The sequence below is a fragment of the Nanorana parkeri genome, unplaced genomic scaffold (genome assembly GCF_000935625.1).
Source record: "Nanorana parkeri isolate BGI_ZX_2015 unplaced genomic scaffold, ASM93562v1 scaffold710, whole genome shotgun sequence".
NCBI lineage: Eukaryota > Metazoa > Chordata > Amphibia > Anura > Dicroglossidae > Nanorana > Nanorana parkeri.
The window spans coordinates 407,463-435,210 of record NW_017306978.1 but is presented as its reverse complement, the minus strand read 5'-3'; the positions used below and the strand labels follow the sequence as shown (position 1 = coordinate 435,210).

The 27,748-nt window shown below is 39.6% G+C and overlaps 1 protein-coding gene across 1 annotated transcript in view; it reads left to right on the top strand.

Moving 5' to 3' along the window:
• Positions 1-27,748, top strand: part of FSTL5 (follistatin like 5) — a 447,340-nt gene that overhangs the window by 36,304 nt on the left and 383,288 nt on the right. The window contains exon 2 of the mRNA XM_018563909.1: positions 12,747-12,875. Within this exon, the coding sequence (XP_018419411.1) occupies positions 12,753-12,875 (123 nt within the window). The 5' untranslated portion in view covers positions 12,747-12,752. The remainder of the gene's footprint in view (positions 1-12,746; positions 12,876-27,748) is intronic.

The window sequence follows — 27,748 nt, the reverse complement described above, 5'->3', positions numbered from 1 at the left end:
GGCATGAGTAATGTTACAGAATATGCCACTAAGCATTGTGGGGAAATGCAATCTGCACTTTTTGGGCATCTTAAATACCCTGTGGTACTATCAGCAGATAGCTCTGTAAGTTCCATTTGTTGTCTTAAATCCATCTTCCATCGCCCCTGGTTGGCCAGACAAATGTATTGATCATACACGAGTGACATAACAGATGGTAACCCTGTCGTTTCTCAGGATAACATCCTTATTCTGTCTCTCTTTGTTTTGCTTCTTTCTGGGGACACCACATCCCAAGTGCTATTTTGTATTGATCTATATTTGACACTGATAACACAGTGTGGGAATAAAGATGGTACTAATAGGCTTTTATGCCAACAGCAAGGTCAGTTAATTTAATGTCACTTGTAGACAGAAGTCTCCTGTAGAACAGCAGTCCCTGTGATAAACTCCCAGTTCTCCTCTGTTTTTCCATGATGCTTGCTGATGTCTGTTCATGGCAGGCTCAGGAGGGACAGAAAATACATTATTGCACAATACAAGTACAAAAAAAGTTCTCCAGTCTTACACGGTCTTGTATCTCTCTATGCCTCTTGCGCTATTTTCGATAAACTGACAGAGGGAAATGGAGCAGACAAATTCAGTATAGCTTGAATAAGCACCTGCACTGGGATAAAAAAAAGCATAATTTTGAGGTTAGAGGAGGCAGGTAGTACTTGTTTCTTCCACCGATTACATTTTTAGAATAAATCGGAAATGTTCTATATTTAAAAACATATCTAGTCTTGTGAGCACCCATGCTGTGTCTGTTACAATGGCAGTGATAGAATACTAACCTGTGGCATAATTGACTCAGATATAGTTGTAACAACACTCCATATTAGAGGTGCTTGTTAATTTGCTTTTTTTTTGCATTCAGCTTGACATAGACCTTCATTTGTAACTACCTAATAAATATACCTACACACATTAAGACCATTTGATATTTTAAATGAATCTCAAAGGTATTTGGAGATTATTTATTGAAGCAAATTAACTGGAGCAGAGATAAATTGGTACAGTATCCTTTCTGTGTTAGCCCCGCGGTCTGGCGTACATAGAAATCGACATACCTTAACCTAGCAAGTTGGTTGTACACTGATGTTCAATGTGTGGTGCAGTCCTAGTTTGCCATGAGCATTAAACATCCAAATAATGCTACTTTTTCTTCCTGTAACATGCAATACATAATGTGTACCTCAACAGTTCACATAAAACTTAATTAAAATTTCAAAGAAAACTGACGTACTTTCAAAGTACATGCAAATGCTAATGCACTTGAAATGGACTAAGTTGAATGGCATTTAAAAAAATGTTTTTATGTTGTCCTGGAAAACACAAAGACAAAATCATTGCTGGTATTTATCAATTGTAACCCTGTTCCAGGCACTAGCACATGGAATCTTGTATGCCAGCTAGTGCATTAACATCTACCCATGCACAGTATAACACCCCTGCGCATATACAGTGCTTCACTGAGGATTTTGTATGAATTAGAGTTTTTACAGTCTTTAATGATAGCCATGCACACTTGGTGCAGTTTTATTCCTATGTGTTGTGAGCATTTGAAAATACTAATAGCAGTTAGAGGGACACAAAAACATTTAGGATCACATTTTTATTTTTGGTACACCATGTTTTACGTGGCATACATTGTGGTGCTGGGGTGTATATGTGCTGTAACCTGTCAGAATACAATTTGCTTGTCTGTGAACAATTAATGTGCTGATGTACATGCATTCCCTTTAGTAAACCAGGCCCATTATTTTCTATGCAGATTTGTAAAAAATTATTTTTCTTCAAATTTTTTTCCAGTCAAATAGAAAAATAAGCAGTTGGGCAGGCTGCACAATATTTAATTGTTTAAATTGGGTTTTCATTTCTATCAGTGACAATTATGTTTATTTCATTATTAATGATTGAAAAGTCAACCTAATAACATAAAAACCTGCAGGAATGTGTGTTGTCTACAAGAAAAACATGGAATCACAGAAATGATCATTTATATTGTTTTAAAAATGTGAATAAAAAAGTGATATACCGTAAGTGTGGAATGTGGAATGATGTGTGTGTGCATATGTATATGTATTACCACTTTGCTGTTTTCGTTATGCAAGAAGTAAAACCATACATATGAGTCTATACTGCATATTATAAAAAAAAGGAATACTATGTTTATTTTTAAACATTATTATATGCAATTATCTGTAATCTGTCCAGTTAAAACTCATAATAGACTGACAGTGAGAGTACCTGCACTGAATACGTAAACCAAAGTGTACAGATATTGCTGGGGTGATTGACAGCAAATATCTGCAGTCTCTCTTGTCAGATTCTTAATAAGTGTTATATTTCAGACTCTGAGACTGGTCATCAAACTGATTAGACAGTCTCCACATTAGGACAGAGTCCAGACCTGATTTAGAAGGCAGACCTGACAGTCTCAGGAATCATTTTCACCAGATGCACTTGATACGGCATGTATTAGTTTTGTTAATAGCAACTTGTGGTTGTGTTGCACTCATTCTCTGAAAACGCTTTATTGCCTAATCCCTTTTCATTGGTGGCTCTGAACAGCAGTGAGAAGCCTGCCGAAGGTTCGGCTCAGCCGATCCTGAAGTGAATAGCCGAACAGTGTTCGGCTCACTTCACTTCTGATCGGTCATTCACTCGGCTGCCCTCGGCAGCTTTGTGAATAGACCCCATAGTTTCAGCTGGATGGCAAACCACTCCCCTACTCCCGCCTGCACTGTACCATTTTTAGCATCTATATGTATAATATTCAGGGTGCATGCTCTCTGTAACTTTGCCTGAATGAGTCACTTTGCCTAATGCCCTGTGACGTTCTAATATGTTGCTTTTTCCTTCTGAAATGGGGAATGAATGTCAATACAGATGATTTTTGGAGAAAAAAATGTGTGCTGACAGCATATTTTTCTAATAGATTACTGTAGTGCCAACCACCAGTTGCTCCAGCACTTTACTTCTGGGGTACATCGGTTTGGTGTGTGATGGGGATATATCTATGACTGCCATAAGTCAGTAATACGTATGTATATTTTGACTTGAGGTCTTAAGCCCTGTAAGCAAAAGGTTTTTCACAACATCTGGCAAGCAGACAACATGTAAAAAGGAACCCCTTCTTCTGGGTACAAATAAGAATGCAAGCAATATTTTATATTTACTGGACAGAAATAAGGTTTTACAGCTGTAGCCATCATCATTTCCTGGAAATAATAATATTTTTCTTTGATTAGAGTTTACCTTTATTTATGACACTCATTTTCTATGTGTCTGTTTAAATCTGTAAATTAAGCACACTTCAATGAACTTTCTAACAAACAAGATTATGTAAGAAGGCAAGTGTTGATTGATCTGGCATTAGTTTTATGCTTCATTGCAATCAAAGTGAAAAAAAAAAATCCCAACTGGCATTGTACCAGTATATGGGAATAACCCAAGATGCTGCTGACAGGCTTCTAATAATGATGCTATAAGTGAACTGTTAGCTAAAAAGAACACATGGGAAAACTCTGGTGTTTATTGGCATGTTGCTTGGTGGCATGCATTATTCTGATGCACCAGGCAATTTGCCAAGAGTGCATTGTGCAGCCGTAGAAGGAACTGGAAGTACTAAAGATTCTATTGACTTAGAATTTCTTCAAAGGTGTTCTGCACTGTTTGCATCTCAGTAATAGCTGTACAAGTACTGTAAAAGGGTATGTTAGGAAACATCAGACATGAGTTGTAGACAATCTGCTTAAGAGCTGCCTTGCACCTTACTGCATCTTCTCAGTCAGGACAAGGGGGCACTCTTTGCATCTGGAGGAAAAGAGTTTAACCTTTGCTTACGGAAAGGATTCTTCACAGAGCTGTGAAAATGTTGAATAGACTCCCCCAGGAGCTAGTTCTAGCTAGCTCAGTTAACTGTTTAAAAAAATCTGGATGTATTCCTAAATGCACAGAATATTACTGGATATTGAGTTCTTATAGAGTATATTCCTGATCTCATAAGGCAATTGGATATTCCCCAATCAGAGATTGTTGATCCATTGAATATCCAATTGACTTATGGGATCAGGAAGGACTTTTTTCCCCCTGTTGGAGCAAATTGATCCATGGTTTATAGGTTTTTTTTGCCTTCCTCTGGATCAACAGGGGGTAATTGTGGGCATAGCGTTCTGTTTAGGCTTTTCTTCTTTTTTCATATCTCATAGGTTGAACTCGATGGGCATGTGTCTTTTTTCAACCTGACTAACTATGTAACTATGTAACAGATGTTACCCTCTAGACTGCCTCTCTCATAGATTTCACTGTTAAAGGAATATTTAAAGAAGGGTGGGCAGCAAATGGCTAAAGTATTCTATGCTTAACTGTTTATGCTGTCTGTCCTTCCCCTGGCCATGTAATGTCCCTCCTCCATTTGTTCCTGCCAGCCCTTCTTCCTGCATTGCGCAAAGTAGGGCATCTTATGGTCATAGCTGCTCCCTCTGTAGCTATGCCTCCAATGCCCTGATTATAATTAAAGAATATCAATATGAAACCTGCCCCATTACAGAGTAAACGGTTTGGCCAAGCTGGTATTAAGACTCTGGGCAGATTTCGAGGACATTTATTTATTTCACAGAAGCAGATGCATTCAAAAAGACCCAGTGTGCAGAGGTTTTGCAGTTCCAAATGGCAACTGATGCCTGCTGCTATCTGATGCCGCACTATCCCACCACTGTACAATTTTTGTGGCTATTGCCTCTCAAACAGTGCACTCTAATTTATTTTTCAAAATAAAACCTGCCTCATCTCTTCCTTCTATAGTGTGGCCTAACCATGATGCTCACATACTGTCAAGCCAAGGTAGAATACTTTTAGCTATTGTCTCTTAGATAATATACTCTATTGCTTATTTCAAGATAAAACCTGCCTTGGCTCTGCCTACATAATGTCTAGCCAATTAACAATATTTGTGGCTATTGTATCTCAGATAATACACACAAATTTTTATTGTAAGATAAAAAAACTCAGTGTGCAGTGTGGTACTATAAAAGAGAAGCCTACCACCTAAACTATTAAACTGTTTTACCACTGGCCATTTTCTACATAAAAGTTAAAAAAAAAACAATTACACATCCAAAATTCCCTGAAGAATGTAATTTAAAGGATTGGTGTTTTTACCCTTAAAGTTGCATCTTTATTTTTTCCTTTCTTACATGTCCCCTATAGCAGTGCTATAGTACCAATTCCCTAGCACTTTTTTGACAGTAGTTTTTTCTATTAGCTAGCCACAGGAACATGTTGAAAAAACGTCAGTTGAATGGTGCTTGCAGTCAATCAGCTACAAGCAATCAGCTACTTAGGATACAAAAAGTATTGTAACTATAGCCTAAGAGAACAAGTGTTTTTTTACATCTAGTCATGTCACCACTTTTCCTTCTAACTACAGTGAATCACTGTTTACCATAACCATAGCTTAATGCAGAATATATTTCCCCGCATGATAGGTGATGTGCGTGACAAGTGGTACAGAGCTTCATGTTTTTTTTTATCATAAAACAATACACTAGCCAATTACTGTATGAGATACTGCTCGCTGCATATAGTCAGTATTATGTTTGCATTGATGACGAGGTGTGTAAAATATTAATAATGTCACCAGCTATTTTGTTTAACTTCCAGTGACACCACTGCTCCAGCCTAGGTGTATGAAACACTGGGGGGGGGCACATTTTTTGTTCTCACTTGTCAGCAGGCTCCTCCCACCTAACAATAGCTCTTTGATGTGCCTGCATGCAGAGCTATTGTTAGGTGGGAGGAGCCTGCTGACAAGTAAGAGAGGTTTGCTGTCAAGTGGGATAGAAGGGCTCATATTACTGTAGTAGAAGCTGCCGATAGCTGCACTGAGCTGCCCAGCCTAGGTGTATGAAACACAGAAAGAGTATGCAGTGACCATAAAAAAAAAAAAACAGTAATTCACATTTGACTATCAACATAATGTCTTGGAAAACTGGAGCGCACAATTCCAGTACAAAACCCATTGTTACAGCACAACTTATGCTAAATCCTCCACCCCACTCTCACAAATATAGGAAATATACATATCTTGCTTATACACTGGCGATGGTAACTTCACAATCATTACATCAAGAACCTAAAAGAGCAATGAATATCCCAAACATTGCAAGAAGACATTCCTGCATAGGAAAATATATTTTTTTAAATTGTATTTATTATATATTTAATGGTCAATCTCGCAGCCATTTTTAGAGAAAAATAATATATACAAATTGTAACGAAAATCTAAAGCCAGATTCATTACTGTGTGAGACCACACATTAAAAACATGAGTTGTGTATATGTTTTGAGGGGTTTCTGATTGGCCCCTAAAGCCCATCCTCATAGTAAGCAATACACCTGCCCCTCAATGCACCACAGTGCAAACTTCCACTGTGTTTTTGTGTATTAGGAGAAAAATCAGGTACATTTGTATCATGGATAAGCACTGAGGATGCATAAAGCAACACACATACATAAGCTAGAATTTGCCCTAAAAGGCTTAAACTGGAAATTAGGGAATGTAGGCAGCTATCTAGAAATCTATCTACTGGGAAAGCAGGTTCGCTTTGCTTTAGGAGTTAATACTGACATGATTAGGTTTAGCCAGGTTTAACAAATAAAATATTTACTTTAAACCTTGTAGATCACAACTCCGGCAGGGGCGCTGTAACTTTAGAATGGACGAGCGTTGAGGCGAGAGAGAGCCGCTTGGCCCGGATCTGACAGCCAGCAGCTCTCTTGCTCCTCACCTCTCTGCCATCCTTGAGTGACAGTGGCTCCCTCCTCCGTACCCCCACCAGCTTCAGTGCTTCACTTCTCCTCAGATCTCCGCTGCCTCTGCCCATACAAGTGGGGAGAGCAGCGGGGATCCATAGGAGAAGTTGCAGGCTGTGCCGCCCCTCGCCCCTGTGCATGGCCGAGCGGCAGAGCAAACACTGGAGTGATCAGTATTTGTAAATAACTAGGGACACATAGTACTATGTGTCCCCAGTTATGATCAAACAGGAAATGCTTTACATCACTTCCTGTTCATTCATTAGTTTCTGAATGGGTAGTAGCACTCTGTACAGAGGTTTCTCCCCATTCAGAAACTGGTTGATAATAAATATTTTCTGAATGAATGGGAAACCACTGTACTTTCCATTCATTTAAAACAGACACTGCAGAAAAAGAGATTGAGGACTTTGTGTCCTCAATTTCTTTTTCTATTTTAAAAGGGAAATATCAGGGGTCTGTTTAGATCCTTAATATTTCTACGAAGCCCCCCAGCAAAATAAAAAACACATCATGGAGGCGGAGCGCATGATGTCACATGAAGCCGCACGTACGCTGCATTGGTTGACGTCACACGCTTGTTGGGGGGGGGCACATTTTTTGTTCTCACTTGTCAGCAGGCTCCTCCCACCTAACAATAGCTCTTTGATGTGCCTGCATGCAGAGCTATTGTTAGGTGGGAGGAGCCTGCTGACAAGTAAGAGAAGTTTGCTGTCAATTGGGATAGAAGGGCTCATATTACTGTAGTAGAAGCTGCCGATGGCTGCACTGAGCTGCCCAGCCTAGGTGTATGAAACACAGAAAGAGTATGCAGTGACCATAAAAAAAAACATGCATAAAATGTCATTGTGGCAGGGCATAGATAAACAGAGACATGGAGCTAATGAGAGTGCAGCATGTGCACAGTATTTTGCTGGTCTGAGACTATTACATAGTCCTATACTAAACAGTGTTTTTTCATCAGACTATAAACCTCTAAATTTTCTATATCTTGTGATCAAAAAGAATACAAGATATAGCATGGAGAAGGGAGGAGGAATGGAGGAGTGCACTTGCTGTGTCTGTGTGTTTGTGCAAACGCACAGCTTACTAGCATACACAAGGATGCCTTCATAGGACCTGCAAGGTAAAGAAGCCACCCTAAAATATGATATCAGGGCCAGTGCTTTGGGGGACCAGCTTATACCACAAGAAACTAAAGCTTTTAAACATCAAGCAGCAGCATCCATTGCAAGTGATTTAAGCAGCATTTAAAATAGCTTAAAAAAAGGATCATAAATGAGGGATAATCATTATTGGTATTCTGCATTGCACCGTATAATCATTATACAGCGCAATGGAGAATACCACCAGCTATAGAGGACTACAAATCCCAGCAATAATAAATTATACAGCGCAATGCAGAATAACGCCAGCTACAGAGGACTACAAATCCCAGCAATAGTACACTATAGTGTACTATTGCTGCAATTTGTTGTATTCCTCTAAAGCTGCTGGTATTTTGCTTTGCGCCGCTGTATAATGTACTATATTCCACACCACACTTTTTTTTACTTCCACCGCTCCAAGCATGCTCCCGTGATGGACTACAATCTCAATACAAACTAGTAGTCCATCACTGGAGCCTTTTTTTTTATCCGATTAACCGATTAATCGAACTTAATAATCGGCCAACTAATTGATTTTGAAAATAATCGTTAGCTGCAGCCCTAATTAATTGTTATTAAAGTAACAGATCTACAGTCTGCTTATATGATATAGTACTTTTCTATATCAGTAAGGGAAGCTAGTGGTGGGATTGGGATGTTCATTTGAATTTGAAAATGTTTAACATTAATAACGCAAGAAACAAATAACTTGATTAAAAGAAGCAACTGAAAGCAGTCAAAGGCATAGTTTTCAAAAGCACTGAACAAGATTTAAACTTAATTCTTGGTTGAGGTCAGGTTTGAGTTGAAGCATGGCTATACTGCAACACTCAATATTTGCCAGCAGATGACAAGGGAACACAGCAGAGAATATCATGCTTGCTTTCACCTGGACACAAGAAGGTATATGTTTGGAATTGAGTCACTTTCCAGTCGAATTTCCTTGTGTATAAAATGATCTTCTTTTTAAAGCTGAACTCCATGCAAACAGCTAATCATTTATATAAACACATAGTTGAAATATATATTTTGGAGCTTTGTTACCTACCAAAGCATTTTTATTTCTGTCCAGCACTTTCTGAGATTTATACAACCTTGCCAGACAGCACAGCCAGGCTGGTGACCTGGCTTTTCTCTGTTGTATCAAAGCAACACAGCACAGTCACCTCCCTGCCACCAGCCTGTGTTTGACAGTTAAAGGAGAATTATGAGGTGAGTGAAAATCACTCTTCCTCATAGTTCGAGCCGACGTGTGACAATAAAACTGTCACACGTCGGCTCAATAGATCGGGAAGTGAGCGAACATATACCTCTAGATAGAGAGAGCCAGCTGTCACTCATGCAGCTGGGTGCATTTTCGACAGTAATGTCGGGATCCGTCCCGGCTGCGGCGGTCTCAGTATACCTTTGGGTCACGGGAGCTTTGGGTCACGGGAGGACAATAGTATATGTCCTCCCGTGACCATTAAGAGAACTATGGGGAAAAACACTAACAAATCATCTCTGCTTTCTCACTATGTCAGCCTGTTCCAGGCTAGCAAATCAGAAAGCAGGGCACCTGATTGGCGTCACATACTGAGGTTGATTTACTAATTGCAAATAGGCTATTCATTCCGCAAGGGGATTTGTACTTTGCATGGGAAATTTCCTTTAGATTAGTGAATGTAGTGAGAATTCACTTTGCAAAGAATACCCAATCAGTAAAAATATAGTATATTGATTGAATGATAGGAGTCAGCAGAGCTTTACCTAATTCTCTAAGCTAAGTGAAAATGCCCTTGCAAATTGAACAGCCTATTGGCCTTAGTAAATCAACCCCTATGACTGCAAGCTGCCCAGGCCTGGAAGCAGCAAAGCAAACCCAAATCAGGTTCTCCTATAATACTGTCTTTGGCTTGCTTGCCAACTGTTACTGTGGCTAAGACCTGGTCTTTGCCTACATGCTAAAAGGCAAATTGTAGCCTTGCTCTAATGCTCTTTTGTGACAGCAAAAGCTTTCTCCTGGCACACTTCCCATACAGGTTAAATTGGTGCAATCTCTTGATTGTAGGTGCATGCTTACAAAGTGTTATGTTATGATTAACAGATGTTATCATTATTAATGTATCATGTTGCCACTTAAATCTGTGCCAGTAAAATAGCTGTAAAAAAGGAAAACATATTCCTTTACTGTGTCCATACAACATATAATAGTCATAAAACATTGCTATACTTCAGTGGATCTTTAGAATGCTGACATTGCAGAATGGGCCTTTATATAAAATCAGATCATGTTTCACTGGATGCTGATATTGTGATCTATTGACTTACTGTATCTTCATAATGACATTGTCATTCTATGTAGATCTTGTGAATACTAGCTGAGTATATGATGATATCTGCTAATCCTTACATAGACACTGATATATAGTTGATGATTTTTTTTATTGTGTGCTAGTACATCAAGAGGCACTTGATCTTGATCTATCTACTGCCACATCAATCTAGGTGACTTGTTATGGTTAAGTTGTGTCATTTTGAATGGACTTACTATGGACCTGGATAACTTAATTCCTAATAAGGTGGATTCTATCAATTATTTTATACCGCCATACTATTCTAATCAAGGTCTTTTTTAAATAAGAGTTGTAAGCTTTATAATTTGTGAGTATATAAAGCTTACAGGTGGATTCTATCAATTATTTTATACCGCTATACTATTCTAATCAAGGTCTTTTTTAAATAAGAGTTGTAAGCTTTATAATTTGTGAGTATATATGGTACACATGTGAACTACGTTGAAATGTATATATAACCTAATAATGGCACTTTATGGTACACATGTCATTTAGAGCCCACCATAGACCATCTATGGTGGGCTCTGCAGGGTCACTCTCATGTGGGCTGGTCACACTCCTACACACCTCTTACCTGTCAGCCCGATCCGCTGTCAGGGTTCTCCACCACCCGGTCCCGCCTCCTCCTTGGTCACCGACGGGCCCCGCCTCCTCCTTGGTCACCTGCGGCCACCGGGCCCCTGCCTCCTCCACGGCAGCTGCTAGCTGTCACTGACTCAGCAGCAGCTGTGAGGAGGAAAGCACTGCTGCACAGATCACTGACAGGTTGTCAGTGATTTGGACAGTGGCGCGTTCCTCCTCACAGCAGCCAGTGACAGCCAGCAGTCTGAGATGCCATAGCGACCCATGGGGCCCGCATGGCATTAGGTGAACCCCTTGTTCTTAGTCCTGGCCTCCCTGTGCCCTGGGACCCATAGCGGCCACATGGGTCGCTATGATGATGGTTCCGCCACTGTCCCCTCCCCCCATTTCCTTTATACCATTTTATTGTTTCTCTCTGCAGTTGTAAAATTGCATACAGGTCCAGGCTGGAGGAGTCTACCCAAGTTGGGAAATCCTAACATAGCTATGAAATGGCAGAGTAGGATTTTAAAAGTGAACCTGATCTGGTCTAAACCTAAGTTAACCCCAGTGGTAGCCACCTTATGTTGCCAGCACGTACCGGTGTGAATCCTCAAATCTGTCTTTGTCCCTGTAAAACATTATTTAATCTTGGACCCAGACACACATGGGGTCTCAATATTAAAGGAGAATTAAACCCTTGCGGGTTTTTGCATATATTTACTGCTAGCAAGCAGCAGATATATGCAAAAACATAAAAAAAGTTTACAAAAAAGGTTAAAACTTACTTGTGCCTCCACAACATGCCGCAAAGTATCATGGGGCGGGTGCATGGGCAGTACAGATCTTCGGGCAGGGGAGAGAAGAGACACAGGGTAAGTTAATGCACCGAGGAACAGGAAGAGACAGGAGTCAGCGCTGGATCAGAGACTGGCACCAGCGCTGGAGGGACAGCTAAAAACGACAGCAAGGAAAAAGATGATCGGATCAAGAGGCATTATTTAAGGTAAGTCCTTACACTAGCATTAGGGGCGGGGGGGGATTTTTTTTTAACCTTCTGCCCCTAAGCCTCGCCCCTTCAATTTATTCATTTGAATGCCAGTTAAGTAAGGAAGGACAGGAAGGGGGTTAAGGCAGAAGTTGAAGTTCCATGTAACCTTGCTCCTAGGATCCCAGAGGTTTTAGGCCAAGTAGACTTCACTTATAGGAATATGGTGATACTTATAGCTAGCAGGGACAGTTACTTAAACAGCCAAAGCATGGGACTGATGGTAATTACTGATAAGAACCAGCATTTCTACAGTTCAGGTACTTGGCAAAATGCTCGAGATAGAGGATTGGTAGAAGAATTAGGCTACATATAGATGGCACCCTCTTCTCAGAAACACACACTGTTAGCCCCTACACATTTACTGTGAGATGACTTTCTGCCAACTGAAATGGCATAGAGGTGCCCTGCTGCCAGTCCGGTCTCACGAAAAAAAAAAATTGTTCTTGAAATGCTGATCACATGCTTAAGGGAGCAGGCACCTTATTAAAGATCTGGATAGAACAATAGTTTTCTATGCAGTGATAGAGGATAAGGAAGGTTGAATACATTTAGGTATTCATTTTAGCATGATGATTTTGGTCTGTAATTTGTCACTTCTATAGTTAAGATAAATAAACATTCACTGGCTGAATAGTAATCATTTTACCTAATTGGTCTAAAAAATTAATTCTGTCATGATAGCTTGATTGGTATTTGCTTGTCAAATTTAAAAACCACCTTGGAAATCTATGTGCCATTTCTATAATGATTGCATTTATTTGTATCTTATCCTATGTGCATAGTATAATTCCTGTTTTTGTGTTTTATCAGGACAAGATGTCATCTTGGCACACAGTTGTTTTATGTATGGGCTGCTTTTTCCTGCTAATTCAAGGGAGACCAGCAAAGGAAGAGTTTGGTGTTAAGCCTTTTTCACCATTTATCAGACTACGGCACAAGGTAAAACAAATCTTTATTCATATATGGATCAGTGTTAAATGTATACACAGTTGCAATATATTGCTACTATGGAAACTAAGCTTGACGAAAAGTGGGTGGGGGTAAATAGCCCTGTGACCCAAGTAAGCCTGGCTGGTGCTAATTTTGAACTGCTGCCAAGGCCATACCATTGGAAGTCCAAAAGTAAGAGTTTGAAACGTGAAAGGCTGCACTGGATTATTGCAGGCATTACTTTCAACTGACAAAGGGGTCTATTCACGAAGCTGCCGAGGGCAGCCGAGTGAATGACCGATCTGAAGTGAAGTGAGCCGAACACTGTTCGGCTATTCACTTCAGACTGGTACGGCTAATTTCAGCCGTACATCGGCTGAAATCAGCCGTACATCGGCTTGCTTCGTGTGGCTTCGGGTAAGTGGCCGGAGCCAGCCGTAAGATCACGGCTGGCTCCGCCCAGCTGTCAGAAGCAGGCCGAGCAGCCGGCCGCTCAGCCAGCTTCGGCTTTCAGCACGGCTCAGCTGAGCCGATGCATATGCGTTCGGCAAGGCCGAGCCGCTCGGCCTTGATCGGGAGCTGTACGGGTTATTGTGAATAGCCCGTACAGCAGGCTCTCGGTTCGAATTAACCGATGGACTCCCGTAACCGAAGCTAGCCGAAGGATCGGCCGAAGCTACGGCTAGATCCTTCAGCAGCTTCGTGAATAGACCCCAATGTCATACAGGAGGTTGATATTAAGTAATAGTCATATTCAGACATATTCTTAATTTAGTATTTAAGAACATGATCTTGAATTGTTTCACACAAACTACATAATTTGATAAATAATTGTACCTGTTCTAACAGAAAAATATTTATAGTCTATTTGCAAGCGTGAGTATTTATCGGCTAATGTTCTTAGTAATCATTTTACCGTAACCAAAGCTTTCATTACAGAGATTTACAGGTAAACTGGAAACCCCTTTTGTTCCTGGTCCCCTCTATTTAGTAACTCTAGGATGCTGTGAGAGGTGAGAATCCCTCTACTTCAAAGAGTATCCAGCTCAGGTTGATTAATCAAAAATTGTTACAGTTTGGAGAATCACAGCTGTAAAGCATAATGCTGCTCTTACAGATAACAACATCTATCTGTAGCTCTACATAACATTCAGTAAAAAGAATCACTACATATTCTGGCATAATGCTTCAACTGATGCAAAACCCTTTACAAATCCACTGTGACAAATCCCTGTAAAATAATGCATAGGGGACAGTGAAACATAAATTTACAATAATGTGACAGGCCGGAAGATGTAGACATTGATGTTGTATGTTGCAACAATATCTCTATATTTTTGTTACCTTCAGATTGGTATTCATGTATGGATGTATAGGAGGGGTATGTTAAAATACAGGAAACCTTGAATCCACAGAAAATATTCACAGTTTATTAATAATATCCCCTTGCTGTAAATTGCATGGATACTCAGACTCATTGAGGAGTTCAGTTATTTCAAATAACGGCACAAGACCGCAGCATTTTAATGGTGCCAGAACTCTGAAGGGAATCCTAATAGAACCAAAATTGAAGCCATCAATGAAATATGAAAGTCAAAGCTGGAAACATGAATTAATTATGACAGCTTTAAAACTAGAACATAAACTGGCACTGTTGTCAAAAGTATACCAAATACAGTTCCCTGCAAAATAAGAGTTATTATGCTGGTGGCCTGTGTATCCAATCTTTGCTTCGTGGAAACACTACAGCTTCCAGGAGTGTCAGATGCTTGGGTCCGTCACTATGGTCTGGGGTTTAAGCAGTGAGGTAGTGGTCAAAAGATGGAGCCACTGTGGCAGAGAAGACACTTTCTCTTGCAGTGAACTGCTTTGACTATTTTGGCAACAGCAGTGTTGCTTTAATGAAAAAATAAATAGTGATGGAAACCCTAATAATCTATTAATGCAGGTTTTCTTTAAAATCTCCCTAGTGGTGAACCAGACAGAAATAAAAACCTGGTAGATATATGAACCTTTACCCTACTTAAAAAAGTGTTTTGATTGCTGTATGTGTTGTTGTTAAAGAGATTTCCCATTTCTGGTTACTCACAGTAACCAGTTAGCCAATGGAATTACAGACAGCATTAAAAACCTGATTGATGTTCTAACCTCATACTACTTTAGTCAAAACGAAAACATTTTTTTTTTTATAACATGTCAATTAATTTTGAATGTTCTGATTGTAATATCACATTATGGCCACTAGCTAGAGCTGAGGAGCATAAAAAACATATACTTATTTTGTATGCTCCTTAAGCACCATCTAGAGGCTATAATGTGTAATGCAATTAGAACATTCAATTTTTTTTTACACTTATAAAGGAAAAAACTAAAACACGCACATGATGAACATTCACAGATATTAACAGGGCAAACAGCCCTGCAAATTGTTTATAAATGAACCCTGTAGTGTAGATTACATTTACTTACCTCCTTTTAAAAACTGTAAATTTGACAACCCAGCCCTGATGATTACAGCAGGAATGCAGTTTCCCTGTAGTCTGCAGAGCTCCACTGTCAAACTGAATCTTTTAGATTGTAAGCTCTCACAGGCAGGGCCCTCCGTACCATCTTGTCTTGATTTGTATTGTAATTGTAATGTCTTCCTTATATTGTAAAGTGCAGCACAAACTGTTGGCGGTGTATAAATCCTGTATAATAATCATCATAATAATTACAGTGGAAGGGTCACTCTCCCGATATAATGTGGGTGCTTATGAACACTAAGAGCTGGAAAACCTCCCACCCTGGATTTGCTCCTCCCCCACCACAGCTATTGAGACAGTAGCTTAGCCAATGTATAATAATTTGTTGGGAGCGAGAGACATGCTCACGCTCCTATTCCCCAATCCGACCACTCAGCCATCTTCTACTTCCCAGCCTGCTTCTAGCAGCAACACCCCAAGCACCCATTGTTTAAGCTACTGCTCAGAAGTAGTCCTTGTTGCTAGGTAGTGGGTCAGCTCCATCTGCTAGCTTTCTCTGTATTAAGTGGTAGCAGTCCCACACCCCCAGTTCTCTTCTTGATTGGCTGCATGCTGTAGCTGTTTTTGAGCAGCAGGGCTCTGGGCTTGTGATAGCATCCTACATCTTAGCTCCTTTGCCCTTCCCTTACCTGTGAATTTCCTGTCTCTGGATTATGCTTGCTTGCTGCCTGCCCTGGCCTCGGATTGTCTCTGGATTATGCTTGTCTTCATCCTGCCCTGACCTCGGATTGTCTGTGGATTACACTTTGTCTGCTGTCTGCCCAGGCCCCGTGTTCGGTTCATATTCGAACTGAAAAGTTTGAATACGAACTCAAACCTAATGCAAGCGAATGGGGGTCGAACTTCGAAAATGATTGTCCCCTTTGAGAGGGCTTATATGCAAGTGATTCACCATAAAAGGTGTATGGGGGGGCGTGGCCGACTGGCGTGCGAGATGGCGGCTTAGAACCGATGCTCCGTACACCCACAGGCCTGGGCTTATCAAGAAGCGATGAGCGGGAGATATACCGGCCCCTAAAGCAACTGCCGGTATCCGGACTCACCCCTGGTCATGTTCCGCAAGTGCAGGAACGGCTCTAGACCCCGCAAGGTCACGGATTTCTTCTGGCAGCCTCAGCCTCGGGCTGCGCAATATGGCGGCGGCGGCACTGCTCCTCCATCCACGTCTCCCTCTCAGGGCTCTGAGAGGTCAGAGACATCCTCGCATTCTTCACAGGGAGGGGGGAAGGAGAACGCCCAGCAGCGCTCCTCTCCGGCGAAACAACGGCCATCAACATCTCCAGCCATGCGGAGCCCTGCAAAATCGAGGCCCCGGCGTTCGGGCCTAGTGGAGGAGGTAAGCTGGATGATACGAGGGAACTATTTGCTCCCATTGAGAATTACCCCACAGCTAACTAGCCCCTTTCAAACACCACCCTTAAGGATATGCTGGTATCCCTGAGAAGTTCCTAACTCCGGGGTGTTCTCCTGAAGTTTTTTTTTTTTTTTACCCTAAAGTGTGCAGTTCCCCCTCCCAAACAATACTAGACCTTTTAGGTCTGGTAAGATATGTTAGGCGTGACCAATTTAAAAAAAAAACTGCGTATGGATCCGCTTAAAAGTCATACGAGGCCCTTGAGTTCTGGTAGGAATATTTAGGAAGGGCCCCATGTAAAAAACAAAAAACAAAGTGTGTGGGGTTCCTCTTAAAGTCATACCAGGCCCTCAAGGTCTGGTAGGAATATTTAGGAGGAACCCCATGTAAAAAAAACAAAACAAAGTTTGTGGGGTTCCCCCCTAAAGTCATACCAGGCCCTTAAGGTCTGGTAGGAATTTTAAGGAGGAACCCCACCCCCAAAAATGGGGTAAAAAAACATGGCGTCCCCACTAAAATTCCATACCAGACCCTTTATTTGGGCGGAGCTGGCGGCGAACGACCGATGTTCGATTCAAACTCATATTCAAATCGAACACTCGGACCATCCCTAATGGTGATCACCTGCCTAGACCACTGCCAGTGTTCAGCCTGTCCTACGCAAACTCTCCAGCAGTGCTCAAGCTCAGGCTTTACACTCCAAAAGACCACAGGTACTCTTTCCTGGTACCTTCACTCAGCTCCTCATGCCACCAACCCAGAAACTATAGCATCACATGCTAAGACTTGAGGGCAACTAAGTACTGGCCCACCTGCTTGCATTATGGGAAAGGGGGCTGCTGTAGGCAGAAGATACACCCGCTAGGTATAATTTCTGACTTCTGGTGATAAGGGAAGTGTTACAGCATTATAATGCTGCTGAAGTCCCTTGTGTGCTCCCTGCCTATAGAAAACTGCCTGAGCACACCTCCCTCCATGCTGGAATGCATGGAAACATGTTAGACTGACAGCACTATGCAATGCAGTAGTTTATGTATTAGATGGGGAGTACAAAGTTTATTTCATAAGGAAATACACTGCTAGAACATTTATTTGGTACCTAGTAAACTCTCTGTAGATTTATTTAAAAAAAAAGATTTATGTATTTTTTAATGCACAAAATATAACTATTCATATTCTTAAGAAAACAACACTGTAGGGGGATTAGGAAGGAATGTATGTGTTGGAATAAATAAGATTTTTTTGCCTTTCTCTGGATCAGCTGCAGGTTTAGGGTTGAAAATGTCGGGGTTTTTTTTATGTCTTTGGGTTGAACTTAATGGACGCCTTTCAACCTGGCTAACTATAACTACTGTATATAAGAGCAGTAACTCTTAGCAACCAAATAGATTTCTTCTTATATCCTGCTTATGTCAGGTCTATTGTAATCATATAGAATAACTAGTTGCATTTATTATTACTGCACTATTCACGCTTTGCACTTCTTCATTAATTAACTTATGTTTTCTTACTTTTTTGGAGTACATATTGTACCAGTTTTTGTGCTTCACAGTATAGGTACACTAGCTGAATTGTCCAGTATTTATAAATACTGTATGAGTTCTACATATTTCATTCTTTTAGAACTGTATATCTGTATCGGCCTGGAACTGTCAGGTAATGAACTGTTGCAGAATCAGCAAGTGACTAACTTTTGTTGCTGTGTCTCCAAGCAAATGTAATTCACATTCTATCTGTTTGCAATTATCCTGGTTAATTCTAAATGATAGAAGCAATAAGCAACTGTTGCATATCCATTGTCTAGAACCTGCACTGTCAATCTGGTGCTATTAACACGATAGGTAAAAATTATATAGGCTGCATAATAGATTTTCGATATACAAACTGTCATACATGCACTACATGTTTTCACTGCAGTGCACAATATTGTAGTACTGTGTGTTGCACTGCATTGTAATGCATGGCAGCTGGGAGGTGTGTTGGGGTGCCATTCAAATGAATGGCAATGCAACACACCTAATGCATGGAAATGCACACTAGGTGCGCTATGCGATAGTGTGCTTTAATTGCATGGTATGCTATTGGCACAATGCTATTATGTGAATGAGCCCTAAAACTAAGTATTTTTAGAAATGATAACTGGGTAATAACTATTTTTCAATTTACATTCTAGTATTTAAATCCAAACATAATACAGAACGATTAAGTTCTAACCTTCTAAAACAACCCTTTTGCTCTATAAAATTTCCCAATGAAGACATACCTTTAAATAAAGAGTGTAAATAATTACCATTTTTGTTTTCCACATAACCAAACAATGCTCCAATGCAGAGAAATCATCCCCTGATGTCCCTGGGGAAACAGGCACTTCTGGGTGCGCCGGTCTCCTGGGTCCTGGGTCCCCCGCAGGTCTCATTAGTTCATCCTGCTGACCTCTATGTCATTTCAGGTGGAGGTCAGCAAGAGAAACCAGTGATACCTTTGGGGGAACCCAGTAGGTTAACACACTTGGAAGCGCGGTTTTCCTTGCAGATTTTGGGGGACAATTTCTTAGGATGAAGTTGGGAGAAGTGGTAAAAGTAAGTGCATGATTGAGAGACAGGGACAGAGTGTTGTTACTCCATAACAGGAGCCTGAACAAGATCCTTCATGGAAGGATCACCAGGTATTATTTTTATTAAAGCTGTAGATTTTACAAATATTGAAAAATTATGTTTACAATTGCATTTACTAGTTAGGGCTTATATAAAATGTTAGTAATTTACACAAACTTCAGGCATATATTGTTATGTGCGTAGTAAATATAATTTGTGAACCTAATATATGTAAATATAATATACATATATTTAAAAAATATATTATATAAAAATATATTTTACAATACCAGTTATATGCATCAATAAAAAGCAAAAAGCATAGCACAATAAACTTGTGCAAATTACCTTTAGTTTTATGACTGTTGTAAACTTACATTTGTTGCTATGGCTTATGCTAGCCACAAATATTATTTAGTTCATGATCAATTATGCTCGTACTACAAGGCAACAATTCTAAAAAAATATTGCATTAACTTTTAGAGACTTCAAGCGGTATTAAACTTTTAAAAAAATGATAGAAAGGATGGCTGATGAGGAAGGATTCTGAGAAAAGATGGATGCAGCCATGTATGGAGTGACGAGGGGGAGTGGAACCTCACATCCGTAGAGGAAGACACACCAGGGAGTACGCCTGCCAGGCCCGGATTTCCCACAAGGCCACCGAGTCCCGGCCTCGGGGCGGCAGAGCGCGGCAGCGGTTTGACCCACAAACAATTTAGTTCAGCTTTTATGCACTCTGCTAATTATTATTAGTATTATTATTTTATTTGGAATTGTTATTATATAAGGAAAAACACAGGCATGTAATAGGTGGTTTCCAGATAATATAACTATTCAACCGGTGCTACTGACCTTGAGTCCCTCAACACCCAACAAAGCTCCCTTATTTCAAAGAGATAAACACATGTTGTAGATGTGTCCAGTGGTGTCACTGCTAGCTGAACCTTAGGATATAGGAAATATATAATGATGCTCCATCACAACTATCACATGTTAAATGTTAGAACTGTGTTGTCCAAGTGATTACATGATATTGCAGGACAGGGGTCTTGCTACTTCTTACAGGGGCTGTAGGATAAAGAAGTCATAATAAGCAGTTGCTGTTGTTTAATTTAGCCTGGAAAAAAAAAACTATTGAACTGAAAAAGAACAAAGAAATGCAAATTCTTCAAAAGAATTATTTCCATACTGAGAGGAAATAGATTTTTCTTTCAAAGATTAACAATGTAAAACCAGGGCTTCTTTTGGTTTCTGCCACATATGGGAACACTAATTAAATACATAGGGAAGACCAGAGGAAACATTAGTGATTGTTTTGCAGAATTCTAATACAGTTTCATACACAAGACCCAATTCATTAACCATAGAGGAGTTGCAGGAATTTCTACATTGTAGCTGAATACCATGGAAACACAAAGCTCCCAATTTAAGGGAAGAATGATAAAGAACATCAGTTTTTCTAGGAATGCATGAAATGAATTCTGCAGAGAAAACAGAACTATTTATGTTAATGGATCATGAATAAGTATGCCACTGCATGCCTTAAGCTCCTTCATAACGATAATCTTCAAATCTAATATTTTCCATTCACTTCTCATTATTTAGAACAAGAAAATATTTTCATTTCTATGGTATCATAAATATAGTGTATTAAGGCTCATTTTGAAAACTGAAGCTAGTCACTAGCTGTAGGAACATTTAGGATAGATGTCAAATACAGCGAACAGATACAAAAGCTGTGGAATAAATTGAGGTGTTATGCCCTTCATAATCTGTAAATAGGATTATCGACATTCAATTCCATGTTAATTTACTATTAATAATTTCAGTAAGAGAGATACTTTAATCCACTACCTCTCAATCTTTTAAAGGGGATTTGTTGTGAAAGAACAATTTCTGACCTCCTTCTCAAAATGCTATAAAAGTACTGCGGTCAGTAATAGCAATCTGTATATTTCTCTCAGTATACTGTATAGTCCCTTTAATATATGGCACAAGATAACCATTTAAAGGGAAATACCACAAGACATGTAAAGGCTCAAGAAATGTATTTCGGATAGTATACATTTTTTTTTCGGATCCAAATTCGCTGCATTATTCGGAATTTGGATCGATCCGAAATTTTCGGTTCGGACCAATTAAAATTTATTTGCATGGCGATAATTATGTTGTTAAACGTGAAAATTGAAAATATAGCTACTAAAAAAAGGTATGGTAGGATTTTTAGGGGTCCCCCCAAAATCCCTTACCAGACTCTTGATCTGGGCAGCGGCTTGGCAAAGCTGGAAAGGAGGGAGTTTCATGCGGCCCTGCCCCGTCTTGCACTATATCAGGCAACATGCCCTCAACATGGGGAGTGTGGTCGTCGTGATTGACATTGGATTTGCATCGTGGAACAGATAAGCCCCCCTGCCTGCAGACCTCCACAACCACTGGGCCAGGGTTGTGGGGAAGAGGCCCTTGTCCTCATCAACATGGGGAAAAGGTGCTGTGCCAGGGAATCCCGCCTGATGAAGCACCCTCCCCATATTGAAGGCATGTGGCCTGGTATGGTGCTGAAGGGGGGCCACATGATTGTCCCCCCCTTTCCTGCTCTGCCAGGCTACTGCCCAGATCAAGGGTCTGATAAAGGATTTATGGGGAGACACCCACACATTTGTTTTGGCATGGGGTCCTCAAAAAATTCCTGCCAGGGTCTGGTATAAATTTGGGTGGGGGGACCTCAAGCTTTTTTTTTTTCACTTTAACAACACAGTTTATTCTGCATTACATTTGAAAGTATCCGAATTGTCATTATAAAAAAAAATTGGATATGTTTGAAATCGTTATTGTTGCCATTCGGAAATTCGGATGCATCCGAATGTCCAAATTTAAAGAAATTTGTCTGAATAGACAGAACACTTACATGTCTAAATCCCACCTTTGACAGTTGTCATAGGGCTAAATGTTCTCACTTAGAGACTTTCCCTCTACTCTTAATGCAAATGGTTTGGCTGGTGTTCTATTTTAGAACAAGTTTATGTAAAACTAAAACCTCAAACAGTTTATATATTGCAGCTTACCAGCCCTTAGATGTGAGGGCTGTAAAAGTTTATTTAAATTCAGGCTAAGATCCTTTATTTTTACCTGGTGATCCTAATTAAAATTCCTGTCCAAGAGTGACAAGGCTTACTCCCTGTACTGTAACTATGGAGGTGAAGCCTTTTTACCCTAGCCTGCTTTTCTTAGTTGAACTACATATACCTCCTTCTCTCCTCATCCCCATTACATCAGGCCTTTTGTAGCTCACAGAAGATAGCTTGAAAAGCTAAAAACATTGTTTGTTATAGCCGTTCAGCTCATAGAAGAACACTGTATCTCTCTAAAAAAAATCAACATAAATTTTCTGTAATAAAATAAAACTAGTGCCACCACCACATCTAAAAACTTTTAAGCTGCAATAAATGTTTTTTTTTTCTTGGGTCTAGATATCTCTTAAAGTGGTAAGAAGCGCTATTATTATAGAAAGTTCTATGTGTTCTATATGTGTTTGTTAACAAAACACAATAATTACTTGTAGTAAAGGCATTTCTGATAAGAAACCACGCAATTCCAACAAGATTTATTTGTATTATAACAATGCAGTCAGTTGGGACCTGTTTTCTGTGCGTGTTGTGCTTGATTGATGTAAGCTGCAACACACATGCAGAAAATGGATTCACAGATTGCCATTGGTTGATGGCCTGGTAGATGCATACCATTATTTAACCTACTGCAACTATTGTAATCAATTCAGAAGTAATAGGTTTAGCTCTACACACACACACACACACTATTTCCAGTTGCTCCTCTTTCATACTGTGACTGTATACATTCCTAGCTGGTCTGTTCAATGCATATATAGGGCTAAGAACACTCTTGTGCAGGGCCATCCCTATAATGAGGCAGTCTGAGCTTGCCCCGGGAGACATCTCATTGGGTCACGTGGCAACCTTAGCAACCTGTGACGCTCTGGACAGGGTCCCACAAAGCTCACTGATGTCACTGGTTGCCAGGAGCTGAGCAAGACGCTATGCACAATTAGCACCTTCGCCTCAGGCAGCGCGAAGTCTAGGGTATTACACTTTATGGAGCAGCACGGACATGAATTAAAGATATGTATAAGCAAAAGCTCATAAATGAACCTTTTTAGAAGTCTAAGCTGCATGTCAAACCCATTTCCAGTTTGCAAAGAATGCAATGGCGTGAGCTAGCTGTGAAGTCAATTTTGTTCTATTGTTTAATAAGTATGAAAAAAAGAATGTTTCATACTTACCTCTCTAGTGGGAGCTCACTTTGATCTTTTCAAATCTCTTCAAGAACTACAGCTACCCAAAGAACCATTCCACACTAATGGGTGTTCCAGATGCCTACTCCCGCTCTTTGCCCTGTGTTTCCATTCGCCAACCTCTGCATCACTACACATTTGCTAACATAATAACTACTGAGAATGTGGTGTTAAACTATCATAAATTAATTAGTTTTAATGTACACATGTACACATGTACACAATGTAATGACTTGACTTTAAGCTCTGACTGAAAAATTTGTTATGTAAATGTACAGTAGATAATAGAATTTCTGAATGTCAAAAGTTGAAATACTTTCTTGCAATTGAAGTATTCATCATCATTCCATAAACCTGAACCTATGTACATGCATCTGGATCATAAAATGCATTTTAAGGTTTATGAATATATTTTAAGCATTCATGTGTTTATGATTAAAGTATACCTAGACATATCAAAAGCAGACATGCACTAAATGTAGTTGTATTACAACGGTGTAGTTATTTTTATGTTAACCTCTTTACATTTTGCAGCTTAAAGTACTTTATTAAGAAACATATATTGCACTCACATATTCAAAAAATGGTTGCGCATTCCTCACAAAGTTCCAGTATCTCCCCAGCGTTCGTTCGTGATTGTGTCAGCATACCACACCATCCAACTTGTTTTGTCCTAAGACTTCCTCTCAAGGGACAGAGTGTATACATAGAGGAAGTCTTAGGACGAAACACGTCAGATGGACGTGGTATGCTGACACTATCACGAACAGACATTGGAGAGACACCTGCATTGCTGGAACTTTGCGAGGAATGAGCAATCTTTTTTTAATATGGAAGTACACTGTATGTTTTTTTTTAATAAAGTATGTTTAGCGGTTTTACACTATAGGCAGTATCTATTTTCTTTGGGCTGTGGAGTTGTGGTTATATCGAAATAATTCTAATGGGAGGATATTGTACCTGTGGAGATCAGAGTTTGCATATGCGGAATCAGAGTGCATCAGTGGAGATGAGCAACTAGTGGTACCAGATGAATGCGAATGCAAAAAAGAGTTTACTGAGCGAGCTGACTAAAAGAAAGCACTGATAGTCAATCTTTCAATAGATAACCATTGACCTCTGGTGAGTAAGGTGGCTTGAACATTTACCGCACGGGTGGATGTATTTTTGCACCAGAAGAGTAAAATATTCACTGGGAATAGACATTTCATCACCATAGCTCTTTATGTGTATATGTTGTTTTAAAAACACTGTTTTACATATTTTTATATACACGGATTGCAAGAACATATTGTGAAGTACTTTTATATTTGGGTGAATTATATTTATCGATTTATGGCATGTTGTGAAGAGCACTGTATATAGCATAGGACTTATAATTTGTAGGGAATATTCGTTTTATAAGTAGTACATTGTAATAAATGTAATAGGTTTGTTTTTACCATTTATGTTTATTAGTTTTGACTATGTTGGATAGTGGGCAAAACTGTTCTATTCCATTGTCTTTGAATTGATAAAAAAAAGAATTTAGGGTGAGAATTAAGAATTTAGTGTATTAGGGTTCCATTTTAGATTTAAGGAATCTATTTTATACATAATATAACCACAAATGACGGGAGTCTAATGTGTCAGTGAAGTCTGGGATTACTGCAATAATGGAGTGTTTATATGCTTACTAGAGAAGCAGTGCTGAAAAAAAAATTTGATGTCTGCCGTACATCAAAAGCTTTACGAATATTAAGCTACATCAGGCTGAATTCAATTTATCAGTAACCTTCTGCTATCAAATTTATAGAAGGGTCTTCCAGAAGAGGAACATTTGTTGCTTTGTACCCTTGCTTTTTTAATGCTTAAGGCAGGTTATTGGTGATATAAAATATCTAACTGTGAATTACATTGCCTCGGGGAGCTTAAGTCTCAAGGTTGTTAGGTGATCATAAAAATACTTTCTTTAATTTTGCTACAAATAGGGTCATATCCTCTGATTTAATTTTCTGTAATAGGTACATAAAACAAGTCTGTCTTTTTTCTAATCTCACAGTCTGGCCCTCTTAGTTTTTAGAAGTCGTTATATACCCAGGCTTTATATGATTATCTGGTCATTTGAAGACGTATTTGAATAATTCTGCCATCATTTAAATACTGAGTTCATTGTACTGTAAAATTGGTCTAATTCCCAGCTGACTTAATTTTAACAGAATACACTCAACCATTTCTTTTAGTTTTTTTATTGTATTTCAAGAAATAAAGACAACTTGAGAATCAAACAGGAGGTAATGATGACTAGGCGTGTCTGGCATTACTTATATAGGGGTGGAAGAGAGGATATGTAAAAGGCCAGTTATCATTCAATTTAATTACAACCCATGCTTTAAACAGACAGATGGAAAGTGAACATTTGAATCTGAAAGGATGTTATACAGAGGGACACTTCTTCACTTAGGTACATTAAGGTGTCATTAAAACTGCAACTAATAAAATATGGACAGAGTGGGGTAAAACCTCTGTCTGTGCCCCCACCCCCCACTAGGGAAATTCACACTCTTTATTTGTCCTAGTCACCATTTTTAGTGGCACAGAAAGTGATGGGAAATGCAAAATTTGTGAGTTGTCATCAAAACAGGGATACAGGGGAAACCTGTGGGGACACTTTAGGTAACAATTGTCCAAGGGGATTTCCCTCAATTTGGAGAGATTTCCTTGTGAAATCTAATGGACCTTCACCTTTAATGTGACATATAATCTGTACAATTAAATTAAAAACACGCATATCTTTAAAGGGGAAAATAATAAAATGTAAAAACTAAAACAATATTGTGTTTGCATAAATCTGCACACCCTTAAACTAATACTTTGTAGAAGCACCTTTTATTTTATGACAACATTCAGTCTTTTGGGGGAAGGAGTCTGTCAGCATGGTAATTGCCTTGAAAATCTATTCCCACTCTTCCTTGCAAAAGTGCTTCAAATCTGTTAGATTGCGAAAGGCTTCTCCTGTGGACAGCCCTCTTCCGGTCACCCCACAGATTTTCAATTGGATTCAGGTCTAGCTGGGCCATTTCAAAACTTTGACCTTCCTCTGGTGAAGCCATTCTTTTGTTGATTTGGAGGTATGCCTGTGGTCGTTGTTGTGCTGAAAGGTGAAATTCCTCTTCAGCTTCAGCTTTTTAGTAGAGGCCTGAAGGTTTTGAGACCAAAATTGACTGATATTTGAAATTGTTGAAAAGTCCCTCCACCTTGACTAAAGCCTCAGTTCCAGCTGAAGAAAAAGCGAAATGCTGCCACCACCATGCTTCACGGTGTGAATTAGACTTGTAAATTTTGTTTTGTTCCAAATGGATATTCGTACGAGTTTTGTTAAATTCAGACTTTCGGATGCGCCCAAATTTCCAAATTCTAATGTGCTCAAATGCGAACTAATACGAATGTTCGTTTAACGTAAATTTGCATACGTCCGAATGTGGTTCAAAATGAAACTAACTCAGACAGTTGACTGTTCTCTGGCCAATCAGATGTTTTTTTTTGTATGTTTGGGTTGCATTACAGGCATGATCATGTGACTTTGTTCTGAAATGAAAATTTAGATGGATCCAAAATCCGAATAATGAACCTGAATCAAATTTCGGATCCGAAAAAGGAAAGGAATAAAAATCCAAAATGAAACACATTTTTTGTGGGATTACATGTCTAGTGGTTATGGTTTTCTTTTGGTTATGCTCAGTGTTGTTTTTGAACAAAACATACTTTTTGGAATTATGGCCAAAACGTTAAATCTTGGTTTCATCAGACCCTAACACATTTTGCCACATGCTTTTGTCAAACTAGATGTATCCGGGCTTTGATATTTTTCTTAGTTAGAAAAGGTTTCTGTCTTGCCTCCCTACCCCACAGCCCACACATATGAAGAATATGGGACATGTAGTACACAGCCAATACTTGCCAGAAATTCCTGCAGCTGCTTTAATGCTGTTGTAGGCCTCTTGGCAGCCTCCCGGTCCAGTTTTCTTCATCAATTTTGCATAAAAGTCCAGTTCTTGGTAATGTCACCGTTGTGCCATATTTTCTCCACTTGTTATTGACCTTCTTCACTGTCTCCCATG